The following is a 13,721-nucleotide window of genomic DNA, read 5'->3' on the forward strand; positions in this document are numbered from 1 at the left end:
CACAAAACCTGAAACCCACTAACCCACTAAACCTGAAAACATCGGACCCAACACTTTGGCATTGGATATCGTAATTATACCTTCGGATATCATTTCCCACTGTAAAGAGTTGATTCCTGGTGCACTATACAAAAGGTGTTACCTTAAGACTCAAAGTGCGAGTGAGATGTTCATCCCAAAGAGACTGCCTGTAGGATTATCTCTTGATATAAAATGCAAGGGATATCTAGTTAAGATCGAAGGAGAGAGAAGGAAAGGATACCTCAAGTACATTCAGAGTTCTGAAGAATTATCTGAAGTGTCCAGTCAAGGTCTGACATCAAGAAACAAAGATCCAAGATTGCACAAAGCTTCTGGCAAGCTTCCAATGAAACAGCAAGGTTTCTGGTATAGAATACAGTGATTTGTTGAAGTATAGAACTTTGCGTAGTATAACTAGCGAAGTCCATCGAAAGACTTAAGAAATTCAATAGCAAAATGGCAGCGGTTAGGCCAAACAATCATTCTGAACAAACAAGGATCAATTGCATGAAGTACTAATTCCGAAAGTGACTCTACTAACTATCATTTGTAGCAAGGGAAGTGAAGTAGTTGTGAGTATTTAGCGAGCCGGATTATATCCTACTGCATGAAAGTCCAGAATCTGCGTAGGCAAAAACTGTAGCAAGATAAGACATCTGAAATGTAATAAGACTCTAGGCGAGTCGCTACGAAGATATACATGTAATAATGCACGAGATGCATATCTATACATATTAGCAAGGGTTTTCAACATATGTGCCCCTAGACATAATCAATAACAGATAACCAAGTGAAAAATGCACCAGCGAAGTCAAACGGACAAGGACAGGACATGGTATGGAGAACTAGGAAAAGCTAAAAAGGCCTCAGAATTGAATGGATAACCTTTGGACGACTCAGACAAGTTTGCAGAACTTTTGGAAGATTGGAAGTGTGTCAAAGAATGTAAGATGTGATTTCGACCAGATACATGCCCAGTGCCAACCTCAGTGTTACACTGCACTCGGACTTTTGACAGTTTATTGATTGACCACCTATATTCCAATAGCAAACTCCTTGGGTTGAACATGCTTGTCTAGCAAGTATAGCAGACTAGGCTGTGCAAGACCACTACAACACTTTTATATTGCTGATTACTTACTTTGTATAGTATCCAGCAATTGTTGTATCTTTACAGTGGACAGAGATGGCATAGTGGGGTTATCCATTTCTATGTCCTTCTCCTGGGGCTTGTGACACGTGGAAAATCTCTGTTCCATCTTTGCTAGCTTGCTCTCTTTTTCTGCCTGGTGATCAATTCAACATATTTTCTATTTGTTTATGAAACATGTTCTTGCCTTCATCTTCAGCACTTCTTGCTGTAACCTCTGGTCTATCTCAGCTAATATCGCATTGTTGCCCTCTTGAAACTGTTTGTTGTTATCAGCCATTTTCTTGTTGGATCATTCACCTCACCTCTTCATTTGTCTTTCTCTTCGTTGAAGAGCATTGAAAATTCCAGCCAAGAGTTCGCTGAGGACCCCATCAATGATGTTATTTGGATGCCTGACTCTGCAATGACTAGTGCTGTGCCTGATGACCTATATACCCTCCTGAGACAACAAACAGCAATCCTATGTGCCACACTCAAGTTTGAAGGTGTTATATACAGTAGGGCATCGACACACTTGGGGAACAGCCAAATTCTCTTCTACCCCCAAAGAGACTGGACATTGACCCCTGTCCCTGCCAGCATCAAATACATCTATGGCATGGTGATGGGGGAATTGTTGTTTGCTGCACAGAGACATCTCCCGCTGGATCATCATGACTGTATGATCAATCCCTTCTCAATTTATCCTGATTTCCCTGCAAAAATGTACTTGACAGAGCTCAAGAGTTGCCTGGAAAATGTTAAGGTAACTTGGGTAGTCAGTCACTTCACACAATGGACAGTTTCTGGCCATCATGCAGTCATTCTATCCCTATCTTGTGATTGATCAGTTTATTGCTTTGTTTTCAAGTCGTATTTTTTATTCTGTCCAAAAAGTTCTCATTCATGCTCAGATAGTACACAATACTATTTTACGCTGCTACATACTTGTATAATGAAGAATGAAAACATTACCTTATATACCCATTTTCAGTCTGATCGCCAATTTGTGCTTATTGTGGGCTACAACTGAGTGATGAATGGGCAACAGGTGGGCAATGATCAGGCAATCCATTTTGTCACAGGATGAAACTTGAAGTTTCATCATCACATTTTGTCACCAGCATAAACTTCAAATTTTTAGGGTGTCTCAATTGTCTGACAAAACTTCATACATAAGCAAGCATATGGCCATGTCCTAAACTTCACATTTTGTCTGACATTTTAGGCTATAATTGTACTTCAAATTTGGGCACACGCAGAAATTCTGATTTAATTTCTTATTGTCATTGGCATATGGTTGGTGGGAATATGGTTGCCACTGCTTCAAATGTTGTATTTCATCCAAAACACTGCCAAAATTTGAAGTTATGTCTCCATCTTTATGTCAGTTTAAATTTCAAATATTTTCTTCACATTTAATACAACATAAAAACATCTCCTAAATATTGATAACCCTGATGTGTATGTAGTGGTTGTATGTAACCTTATGTAACTTGCCAGCACCCACCAAGAACACCACTTGCACCCATCCAACCTCCAATACTTAGGTAGACTACTCTCCAACATGCTCACAGCAACTTCAGACTGCATTCTCTCCTTATCAAACTTCCTAGCTCCTTTGAATATCTGGTCTTGCTGTCTTCATAGCATTTTTCTTCATCTCCAATGTCACTTCCAAATACTAAGTATATTTCTCTCTCCAGGGACATGATTCTGCAAGCCTTGAGGGCAGTGTGCAACAATGCGGCTTCAGGTTCTATATATATGGGGTGAAATGTAATCTTTCTCTTAACCCAGCAAAGGGTGCATGTTGCGCAACAGTACTACTACTTCCCTCATCTTGCAGGCACATTTGCCACTTGTCTGATCTGTTTCTCTTGCCATTGATTATTGGCTCTGCCATCATTCAGAGTCCATGCCATTTGGAGTAAATCACCATCAGAGTATCGTTGATGCCCTCGCTTGTTGCATGGCACTGAAGAGTTTCTTCCTGGCAGCATATTGAAGTCACCTATTCATGAAATTTTTTCACTCAGTTAGTACTCAAGTATTATGCATTACAAACAAAATTTCGATTCAACTACAGGCATCGGGCATACACCAGGTAATGATTCAATAAGCCATTTAGTACATCCAGCGGTAGTTTTATTCGTGTTGTCATGGCTAATCAGATCCCCGGCGAACTCGAGTGGAATCCGACTTTCTGGCCATCATAGGGGTATTAAAAATTTACCAGCTTATTAATTTTCCCATTAGCCGACTTGAACGACTGACCTCGTCATTACTAGTGACGCGCTCTACCAACTGAGCTAAACGGGATGCGATGTCGGGCTGATAGCAAGTGACATTATTGTCACCATATTTGCATGTGGGTATGTCTTCAGTAAACTAAAGTTATTGCTACTTTCCAAACGTTTGCATACGCTCTGTAACAGCTTTCTTCAACTGTGCAAGAATTTGTCAACCGAAATATGGAATACAGAGGAAGAAACTTACTGGAGGACTAATCCCATTACCTTCGAAATATGCCAGGACGAATTCCTCTGCTACCCAATCATTTTCCACCGAACCCATATCTTTAAGTATCAGAGTACGTGGGCGAGATGGGCTGCGTAACGGCGCAAGGAGTACAATGTCAAATGGTTTGCCCTTTGACATTGATGTAGTCGGGAAAAGGGATTTCAATGTCCTCAAAGAAGACTGGGCTGCAGGTTCCTCTGCCGGAGTGATTGTAGCACGTGTATGTGCGAGCTGCATACGCGCAGTGAGGGCGCGCATGAAGCCATCACGGAGATGTGAGTAAGATGTGCCGCGAGTGGGTACTGAGCAGAGTGAAGTTGAAAGTAACCACGGCGTGTGCTCAGTACAGTAGGGACTTGCCTATTCGGATGGCGCAAGCGGTATTGCGGACAATGTGCTCGATTTTTTCATCTGGAGTTGCAGTCATGGGAATCTATTGAGTATCTATCAGGAATAAGAATGTAAGAGGGCGAAGGAGTAATGTTACATTCAGGTTTGGATTGGCAAGGTCGGCATAAAAACCAACAGAGTACACCTTTATGCCAAGGAATGACACGGTTCTCACCCCAACGCCAACGAGTGAGAACTGAGGCAAAGGGAGCTTTGACGGTATACGAAGGGTCTTAGGGAAAGCAATTGATGTTGCGGGATCAACTATGCGAAATTTTAAGTTCTCGGACTAGTAGCCCAGTCAGGCGGTGAAACATACTCTCGAACTCGGAGTCGGGCAGAGATGGCTCGGCGTCCAGATGGATGGTTGTGTGCTGTACTGCATATGCGGCTGAAAATATGGAAACAGTAGCACCCCATAGTAACGGTTTCACGAATGACCTAGACTGTTTGGAAGTTTTTGCTATACATGGACGAGACCATGATGAGCTGAAAAATGCCAGCGGTCGCAAAAGTTGAGACATATGGAGGTTGTGCCTAGAGAAGGACCGCCGGGAGAACCACGTGGGAGTATTAGCGTCAGGCGTTTACGGAGTGGGTGTTCTCATCCGGGGGACGACGCAATCCTCCTAAACAAGTCAAATCCGCAGATAGACGACGCGTCAGCTGGAAATCCATCTCAGTATAAAAACACGTACGTTCTCAATCAATTCCGTTTCTTTCAGTACTTCTATCCTTCAGATATCGCTCTCCCGCGGGAACTAACTTCATATCTTTGAATTCTCTCATAACTGCTTTCTATCATAATCAGCGTCTTCCTTTATGTCACTTGATATCAGTGATCTCATTGGCGAGTTTGCAGAAGAGCTTTCTTCAGGTGGTTTTTCCGTTTACATGGACGAAGAAGACAGTACGTCCATGGACGTCCTCGAGTCACCCTCAGATGACATTGCCGCGGAACTCGTCTCTGATCGCTCAGCATACGAGAAGCAAAAGGCTACTCTCCAGACTTATATTGATTCCCTCCCTTACGAGTGCGAGTCCGTTGATGTCATGCAAGCTAAGCTTGAGTACATAGTTGGAAAGTTGATAGTCTGCGCTAAATCCAAGAATTGGTTGGTCCTCACCACCTGGGATGCAATCCTGCAATGGTATGTTATTCTTATACACAATCTAAAATCACTCACCCCCGCTTCCAGCTGGCTGCAGATGCGCTATCCCATGACGACCTCCACCCGCGCCGCATTGGTCCGCTTCTATTACGAATTATGCCTTCTGCCTGGCATAGAGGTACGGGTCATCCGTAGCTGGGCAGATATGTTGTACCGTCTCTTGGGATCCAAGACTGTTAAACGCAAACTTGAGGCCACTGACCTCCAACTCCCCTGGAAACCCCTATGGGATGTATTGTACAAAGAGCTGTTCCCCAAGAGCCGCCTCGCAGAATTTCAGTAAGTACACAACAACCGTGTCCATATGCCAATGTTTAATCCAATGCGTGCAGGGGAAATCGTAACTTAAACAATATATTGCTATATGTCGCGGAGAGCTGTAAACGCTATTTCCCTGCGACTGATATTCCCGATATGCTCGAGACATTCTTGCCTATCCTCACGCCCGATGTAAGTCCTAGACCTCTTTGGATTGATGACTCAGATTAATGCTATCCAGACTACTTTGACGATGATTCCCGTGCTCACATCGTTCCTTCCGCCAACCCACACACATATCTACCTTCCTGTGATATTCAGGATTTGGGAAGCTTTCAATTCGCACATCATGGACGATAGGTTTCTCGAATTCGCCGGAATCCTCGCGGAGGAACATGTCGCTGGTAAGGAAGGACTTGCGGGAGAGGAAGGAGGTGCCGCATGGAAAGATATCGGTATCTGGACACAAGAAGAGTGGTTGATGCTTATTAGTAAAGGAATCGAGTCGCTATGTAGGTTTTTTTAGTACACTTGGTCAAGACCCGCTGACTTCATGTTACGATAGATGTCCCTGTGGGCAATTCGAGCGTGAGTCATTTCATTTTCTTCCTTCACACAGTAATATACAATTCAATTCTAGCAGAATGTCGCTGCTACAGCTGTTCAGGCAGATGCTACCGCGGCACGCCAAGGTTCCAAGGTCAAGAAAACAATTAGTAGGATCAGTCAGTGTCTTCAGATCTTCTGTGCCACATAAGAGTAATTCTGAATTCTGCAGGTTTCCTGGCTAAACTATTTGTATACTCAATGGCCCTCGATGGTCCAATACGCGGAGATTCTGCATCCACTCCTGGGTCTCCCAACAGCCAGCCGATGGGATACTTGGCCGGTTCGAAGGCGCTTGACTCGTTAGACAAACTGATTACAAGCACAGAATCCTTCTTTCATCCATCAAACTCCGGCCACTGGACGTTCACAGTACGTATCGTGCTGATATAGGGACTTCTGCTAATATTCCCGCTAGCTCACGAATTTGTTGCAACGTCTTACCGTCGAGTTTGCCGACAGATGGCTTGAAGAACAGCAGCCTTCATGCAAAACTCCCGTGGTACGTATGACACCAGAGCTCGTCGCAATAAACTCACGTGCACAATTTAGGCACACCGTCTCACTCCTTCTCTCCGCCGAGCGTTCGTCGATGTTTTACGCACGCCTGCGTTCCTTGCCATGTTTTCCAAGGATTCATTTTCTATTAGTATGGCACAAGGTGCACTGCGCACTATGGCATTGCTTGAGCCGACGCTCATCATGCCTGAGCTCCTTGAGCGTGCCTACGGTGGTCTGGAAGTGGTAAATGAGACCCACCGCACCACCGCAGTGTTGAAGATGTTGTCCGGCATTTCACTTCCGCTTGTCTCAGAGATGATATGGAGGCCGGGACAAAAGCACTTACTTCCTCTTCTCGAACTCTGCCTTCCTGGCATTGATCTGGTAAGATACTTTACATCCTCATAGTGTGCACTTGTTACTCATCACGTGATGTTTAGAACGACCCCAACAAGACTGTCTGTGCTACTTTATTCATCGTCAGCACCATGCAGCATGTGAAGGTCGGAGATCTCTCCATGCACCACTCTGGTTTCGCGTTGTCTGGAGATGCGCCAGGCGAGGAGCTGATGGAGGTTGATACCGAGGACACCCACATCCCTGATGGTGTCGAAATGAGCCCATTTGTTTCACTGAGCAAGCGAGAAGAGAGGACTCTTGTCCGGGAGAGCACGGCAGGCTTCGCAGGTGTGATTGTTTCCTTTCAGTGAAGGACAGCGACTCACTCCCCAGTAGACTGGGTGACATCCCTCTTTCGTAGAGTTCTAGCTTTATACGAGAATCTTCCTGAGGAAGGTGGGAAGAAGAAGACTACCGGCGGAAAATCGGAAGAGACCGTTTTGAAGTCGATAAAGAGCATGCTTGACGTGGTCACCTTGCACCTCTCAGACCAATTATTCGATCTCGTGTTGAATCTTGTTTTCGACTACGCTGCGACAAACGCGAAGTCTAACGCTATCCGAGCGTTCGGGCAGCTTGTAGCATGCCTGGCACGCGCCCAACCCCAGAAGACATTGGATAAGTTTTTGCCGTCGTGTATCTCACGCATACAAGAGGAGCTCAAGTACGGAGCTTCCAGCATTAGAACAACATCAACACACGATCTTGTTCCATCTGACACAACGCTGCACTGGAGTGAGTGGCTTAGCTTATTCTTCGTTAGGCATCTAAATGATTGTCCTCACAGATATGTCGATATTGCGCGGGTGTCTTGCGTACGGTGCACATGCTGTGAGTGCGATCTCATTCCGTAGCATTTTTGAGTTCCCGAATGCATTTTCAACTCTAGCTCCTCAAGCACAAGGAAGATATCATCAACCTTTTATCGTTACTGTTGAATAAAACGAAGAATGAACGTGGGTACACGGGCACTGCTGCGATTGTCACTAGAGTGATGCACGCGCTGTCTGGTGTCTATCCATCTGACAACCGCTTCGTGAATGAAGACGTATGGAATCAGCCTGGTCGGTCACGTTGACACCACTCCGTTTACGCAACTAATTGTTATCCAGAGTTTAACGAGTCGCACAACACTCAATGGGGTCGCCTGTACGAAGCAAAGGATGTAAAGGTGGAATGGCACAGTGAGCATAATATCAATGTACTTGACGCAACTGCTGACCACATGGAACATCAAGTTCCAAGTACTGAGGAAGTGCAATTCATCTTGGACATTTTGGATCGCGTAGCAGCTCCTGCACTCGATAAGATAGAGACATTGGCGCGGTCTACTCAACATTGGGATGAAGTCGTTAGGAATGACTTTTGCAGGCAAGTTGCAACACGGAGAATATAGCACTCCATTAACATAGTTTTCACAGGTACCTCTTGTTTGTGAGGTCCTATCTGGAGCGGCCTACCGTCATTCCTGAAGGAAGGACCTAAAGACGTAGTACACCCATGCCTCGATCCAGAAATAGAACTGGAAGAACTTATTGTTGATCATATTGACGTCAAAGCTGGATTTATTCTCACTGATCTCAACGATCCTCGTTACCAACAAGCCTTGCAGCATCGCATACGTTTTGGCAATGTCACCCACTTGGCCGCAGTTGCCTTGCGCCAAATCCAAGGAGGTGAAGATCATTTGGATGCTGTTGTCGCCGTCGTGAAGGCCATCGACACTTACTTTTTGGATTACGGGATGAGTCGGGCAGACTTTATCACATTGCAAAAGAATTTTGCACAGTCGAGAGAGTGAGTCGTCCAAATGCAAAGCTTGTCCTCGTCTGATGTAAATCAGGGTAAACCGAGTGTCAGCAAGGCAAAAAGAGAACTCGCGAATTGCGTGGGTAAAAAGAGCACAAGTCTACCACTGTGGCCGGCTCTATATACACGCTTTGTATCGCCGAAGATCGTCCCTGGACGACACGTTACTGAAGGAAGACCTGGCGGAGCTCTGTTTGTCACCATACACGCGAGTGCGACGGTGAGTTCCTTGATGACATCATTCGTTCTTTGTCATAACCAATTTTTCAGCCTCGCTCAGAATGTGCTGCACAGCGCATGTGGTGTGAGTACAAATATATTCTGGTTTGACTGTACGGTGACCTCGGTCCAGTCCTATGTCCGCGCAACAAGATACATCTTGCCATCTATCTTCAACGCGCTGTCGAAAGGCAATGATCCTGATAGGATCAAGGGTGCTTTGTACGTCCTTGGTAATAAAGGCACTGGTATGTGGCTTTACTGCGTCTTTCAGCATGATCTGATTTGATATCCGCAAAAGCCGCGCTGACCATGTCCGGTATGTTCCAGCAATAGTAAGTCTACTCAATTCTAATCCCGCGCAGAGCCACCGCTACGACGGCAATACCTGGTTGCTTTGCTAGAGTGCCAGCACGAAGAGAAAGTGAGTGCAAGTCGCAATCTATTGCTCTGAAACCCGTCTAACGTCACCATAGCCTTCGATACAGAAGCTTGTCACCACTTTCTCCACGGAGTGTCTAATACACCTCGGTGAGGAAGTCATAAGGACTTCTTCATACACAGCCCCTACTCCCGGGATTGAATCCTCTATTCGCACTCTTGAAGAAGAGTTCTCGCCTGCTATCATTGATAGCGAGCTAACAAAGGTAGCGGTGGAATGTGCTGCTAGGCGTGCAAAGCGATGCTTGGAGGAGAGCGACAAGACTGTGCGTATCACGCTGTCGATGCGTACATTGATATTGATATTTTGTGGTAGGTCCGCTCTATTCTTGAGATTGCCTGTCGGCCTACTACCCATGTACGTCATTCCTCATTGTCGTCCGACAAATCTAAGCAAGGCTTTAGTGGAGATATGTACACATGGCCATGAAGTTTCTGATGGGCTTCCTCAGACGCGACGCAGTGGCTCCTCCGGAGTTGGTTCGCTTCTTTATGGAACAAACACTTAGCCCACAATCAGGAATAAGGGCTAGTGCTGAGCAGTACGTGCTTTAATCAAACATGCATCACGTCGATTCATTTAATTTTTTTGTTTTTAAAGGGCAATCGTAAAGACTGCCGTTCTCATGAAGATACGAGCATATGCCAAAACTGATGATGAGCTCTGGCTCTGCAAATGGCAGAGCCCCTTCGCGAAGACTATTTCCATCAACAACCCACCTGCTTTCCTTGAGCAACTACACCAACCCATTAATGAGGTCGAGTGAGTTGAGTTATTTGTAGTGCAGAATTTGTTGCTCAAGCGCTTCATTAGCGGCTTTTATGTCGACCTGCTAGACACTGGCTTTTTGGCTTGGACGAAGACCATCAAATGCTATCCTGTGAATCTGACCAACTCAGTGTCATGGGACTTGGCGTCAAGACAGTGCTTACAAGCCATGCGTAGCTGTATTGGAAAAGGATATTTCACTCAGCTCGCAACATTGTGGAGCCAAGAGTCTAGCAAGGCGTCTGGCTCACCGCATCTTCACGCAGAGAATGTGATTTTTATGATTACTCTAGGTCCCCGTCGTTCACTTTTCCATCCATGAATTCGTTGCTGACCCTACTACAGCGAAGTTATTCAATGGCGAACACATGCATTTAATTCTTCCAATTGTCGAGCCATTGATGATCGATGCGGATAAGTTCAAGCAGGCGGCTGCGGCTGAGATATTGACTGGACTGTTGCGCGGTATTCTTCCTGTTCTATAACATCGTATTTACATCTGATGGCTTCATCATAGGGTCCAAACACTGGCCTAAGCAAACGCGAGAGGAACTCTGGTCTTGGCTCACGCCGCGCTTTAACGTGATTTTCACTCAGGCAAAGCCAGACACTGTTTCATACTGGACTTCATTCCTAGAGGTATATTTCTTCGCAGTTGTATCGAGAAACGTCACTCATTGACCGCCCCAAAGCATACTTTACTGAACCTCGACCCACGTCGCTTCCAGCCTTTGGTAGATTGGATATTGTCCCTCCATCTTGACTTTCAGGGCGACTCTGCGTTTTCCAGCAAGTTTGTTTCTTGTCATCAGCCCTGTTGTGCTCATTGTCTTGCAGTGACGAAGGCTCTTAATGTTATCGTTGTATTTATTGATTCTGTCGGTGTCCGGTTCAATGGCGTATCTGAGAAATATGCTTCGATTTTCTTCGACAACGCGGACTCCAACTATGCGGAGGTATTTGCTTGATACGGATATGCCGCATCCGTGTGTCTCATATCTTTTGATGCAGATAAGGACTTCGATATCCAATGCCCTGTGTCTGATAGCCAAGTACCAATGGAGACCAGCATATCCCTCTGTGGATGCTCTCCTCGCGGCATGCGCAGAGAGTCCAGATCCACTCCGAATCAGGTATCTCCCCTCGAGTAGTCTCCGATATGGCACTCAGTTTCTTTTCAGACAAGGGTTTTTCTCTTATCACGTACAATCGATCATCGATAATCTGCCAAAATGGAAGGATGAACGATTTTCTCCACCTAGAGTCTCACAGTCCCGGGTGGGTAATAATACATTTACCGGAATTCTCTTTCTTACGTTCATCTTCAGTATGACAAAGTCGGCTTGACCAGTAGGCTTCGCAATTTTTTTCATCTGAAGTTTAAACTGAGACCTGACAGTGCTGCTCTGGTTATGGGTGTCTCTTCATAGCCCTGAAGCTTGTCTTGTTCGTCCTCATGCCATGGCTCTGCTGTTTGTGACCCATTCATTTTACTGTATTTTGCTAAAAATATATTTAGACCTGAACTCTTGAGCATGTCAGAATTGAGCGACAATCCGGAACTTCAAAAGTACAGTAGCGCTGTACTTCGTGTGTTTTCCTCGGGTCATCTGCCGCCTTCGCTTACGCACATCGTCCTGGAGAACCTGGTTTCAGCCATTCAATCATCTGAGGTATATTCATTTACCTAAATAAATAAAGTATTTATCTGGAATTTTTCTAGTCATGGCGAATTCGATTGCATGCATTGCCTGCCTTGGTCGTTTTCTTCTATCGGAACCTCTTGACGATTTCATCTAACGGCGTACTCAAAATCATGGATGTATTACTCGATTGTTTATCAGATGAGAATGTCGAAGTTCGAGAAATGTCGTCGAAGACCCTGGCTGGAGTTGTAAGATGCTCACAGCGGCAGAATATAATTCCACTGAAGGTGTGTGATGATAGCCCCCGTAAATTTCCGCTAAATAAGCTCCGTTCAATTCAGAATCGTTTCATATCATTAGCGCGCAGCGTAAAGCTCCCCTCGCGCACACACCATGACTATGGAGAGTCGCTTAGGAAGTTACATTCCGCTATCCTTGGTCTATGTGCCCTTATTGAGAGTTTCCCGTACTCTGTCGAGCCGTGGATGCCGTCCCTTACAGAAGGTCAGTGGATGTTGTGAACTTTCTTGTCTGAAACTCATGTCCGCTCGCTATAACTCTCTTGCTATTTTCGATCATCTTCGTCAATACAGTCCTGGCGAGACACGCAACAGATCCGCCGCCGATCTCGACGACGATTCGTCACTGTGCTTCTGAGTTCAAGAAAGTAAGTTCCTTTCCTATTGTATACTGATTTGACCTCACGAGCATTATTTCTATCTAGACTCACCAGGTAAATTGCTTCCGCGATCAATGGCAATCTTTGTCGCCCCTTACCATCGATTTTACAGGATACTTGGCACAAGGATCAACTAGCCTTTGACGAAGATCAATTGCAGAGCCTCTCTACGATGCTCGTTGGTACTTCATATTGTGGGTTGATTGCGTCTGTTATTGGGGCTTTGGCTAATCAACGGCCATATCTACAGACGCCTAGATAAACGTTTCATAGATTGGAATCGATCCGCGCCTCCGTCAGGACTTAGGCATCAGCAGGATGTTATTACATCGCCGTATCGACTATGTATAAATTAGGGCACATACTTGATGTTCGATTTTAAGTATCAGTTCTTCTTCCGAGAATGTTTGTGCTATCGATGATTAATTCCGCCCATGTCTGCGATGGTTTGGCCAATTCAGTATCGGCAGTGTCCTCTACTCCCGCCTGGATGCTCCTGCCGAATAGGCGCAGGCTTTGTGTACCATCAGATATAGCTTCATCGCAGCTCATTGAAAAAAAAAGAAGTTTCAAGGGTTGTCGGCTCGTAATTCATCGGCTCGGAACCACATAGTATGCGTAACTCCTGGCGACGGCCCATCAGCGCGTGTGTTGCAACGTGTTCCGGTCATTTGAATTGGTGCCTTGAAAATATGCCAAGTCGGCTGACGGTATGATCGATGACCGAGCCCATAGTATAATCATTCAAGCCGTTAGAGAGGTTTGAGTTTCGTCAGATCCATCCTCATGCTTTGTTCATGGTCTGGTTCATATGGTATTATCGCATTTATGTATTCCACGACCCATAAGCTTTAACCTGAATTTTCAAACTTAAGATTGCAGCATACGCGACGCATGAACCATGCGGTCATAGGAAGGAGCTGTAGAAAGCGCTTCCCGTAACTTCGAGATATTAGCGGCATTATGTTCATATCGCGATGGAGTTATCTCTGAGCCAGGTCATCATCGATGTAAACTGATTTGAAAAGATGAATTGATAATGGTCCGAGTTGACACATACTGTGCGCTTCGTGCGCACGTCTTCTGAGGCGTCACGGTGATTATCTAGCCGGATTATAGCGCCATCAGCAAGTTAGAGGAAGGTTCTGAGGCACGG

At 45.4% G+C, this 13,721-nt stretch overlaps 2 protein-coding genes and 1 non-coding gene across 3 annotated transcripts; 1 reads left to right on the forward strand and 2 right to left on the reverse strand.

Moving 5' to 3' along the window:
• Nucleotides 1–3,402: 3,402 nt before the first annotated feature.
• On the reverse strand, nucleotides 3,403–3,475 carry F5891DRAFT_t44. The gene has a single exon. It is a non-coding gene; the product is annotated as a tRNA-Thr (tRNA).
• A 7-nt stretch (nucleotides 3,476–3,482) lies between these two features.
• Nucleotides 3,483–4,672, reverse strand: F5891DRAFT_1012961 (chalcone-flavanone isomerase-domain-containing protein). Its single transcript, XM_041360767.1, has 5 exons — nucleotides 4,386–4,672; nucleotides 4,164–4,330; nucleotides 4,037–4,109; nucleotides 3,653–3,978; nucleotides 3,483–3,601 (listed from the first exon to the last, which is right to left on the reverse strand). Exons 1-5 carry the CDS (start codon nucleotides 4,588–4,590, stop codon nucleotides 3,557–3,559), a joined length of 816 nt encoding a protein of 271 aa, XP_041230402.1. The 5' UTR covers nucleotides 4,591–4,672; the 3' UTR covers nucleotides 3,483–3,556.
• On the forward strand, nucleotides 4,670–12,921 carry F5891DRAFT_1162530 (uncharacterized protein; the record flags this gene model as incomplete). The annotated part of the gene is made up of 42 exons (XM_041365294.1): nucleotides 4,670–4,760; nucleotides 4,878–5,217; nucleotides 5,266–5,517; nucleotides 5,571–5,688; nucleotides 5,738–6,008; nucleotides 6,062–6,084; nucleotides 6,137–6,221; nucleotides 6,275–6,474; nucleotides 6,521–6,604; nucleotides 6,655–6,987; nucleotides 7,044–7,290; nucleotides 7,339–7,737; nucleotides 7,790–7,833; nucleotides 7,892–8,066; nucleotides 8,115–8,186; nucleotides 8,241–8,373; nucleotides 8,424–8,436; nucleotides 8,477–8,799; nucleotides 8,846–9,031; nucleotides 9,082–9,278; nucleotides 9,332–9,349; nucleotides 9,396–9,454; nucleotides 9,507–9,737; nucleotides 9,788–9,829; nucleotides 9,877–10,013; nucleotides 10,073–10,234; nucleotides 10,286–10,533; nucleotides 10,586–10,705; nucleotides 10,758–10,879; nucleotides 10,933–11,029; nucleotides 11,078–11,196; nucleotides 11,252–11,373; nucleotides 11,422–11,518; nucleotides 11,569–11,590; nucleotides 11,640–11,712; nucleotides 11,760–11,913; nucleotides 11,964–12,173; nucleotides 12,228–12,390; nucleotides 12,480–12,553; nucleotides 12,611–12,619; nucleotides 12,678–12,759; nucleotides 12,839–12,921. The coding sequence occupies exons 2-42, from the start codon at nucleotides 4,889–4,891 to the stop codon at nucleotides 12,919–12,921; spliced, it is 5,928 nt and encodes a 1,975-aa protein (XP_041230403.1). The 5' UTR covers nucleotides 4,670–4,760; nucleotides 4,878–4,888.
• Between the last annotated feature and the right edge of the window lie 800 nt (nucleotides 12,922–13,721).

Source organism: Suillus fuscotomentosus (assembly GCF_016647785.1).
Source record: "Suillus fuscotomentosus strain FC203 chromosome Unknown F5891scaffold_9, whole genome shotgun sequence".
NCBI lineage: Eukaryota > Fungi > Basidiomycota > Agaricomycetes > Boletales > Suillaceae > Suillus > Suillus fuscotomentosus.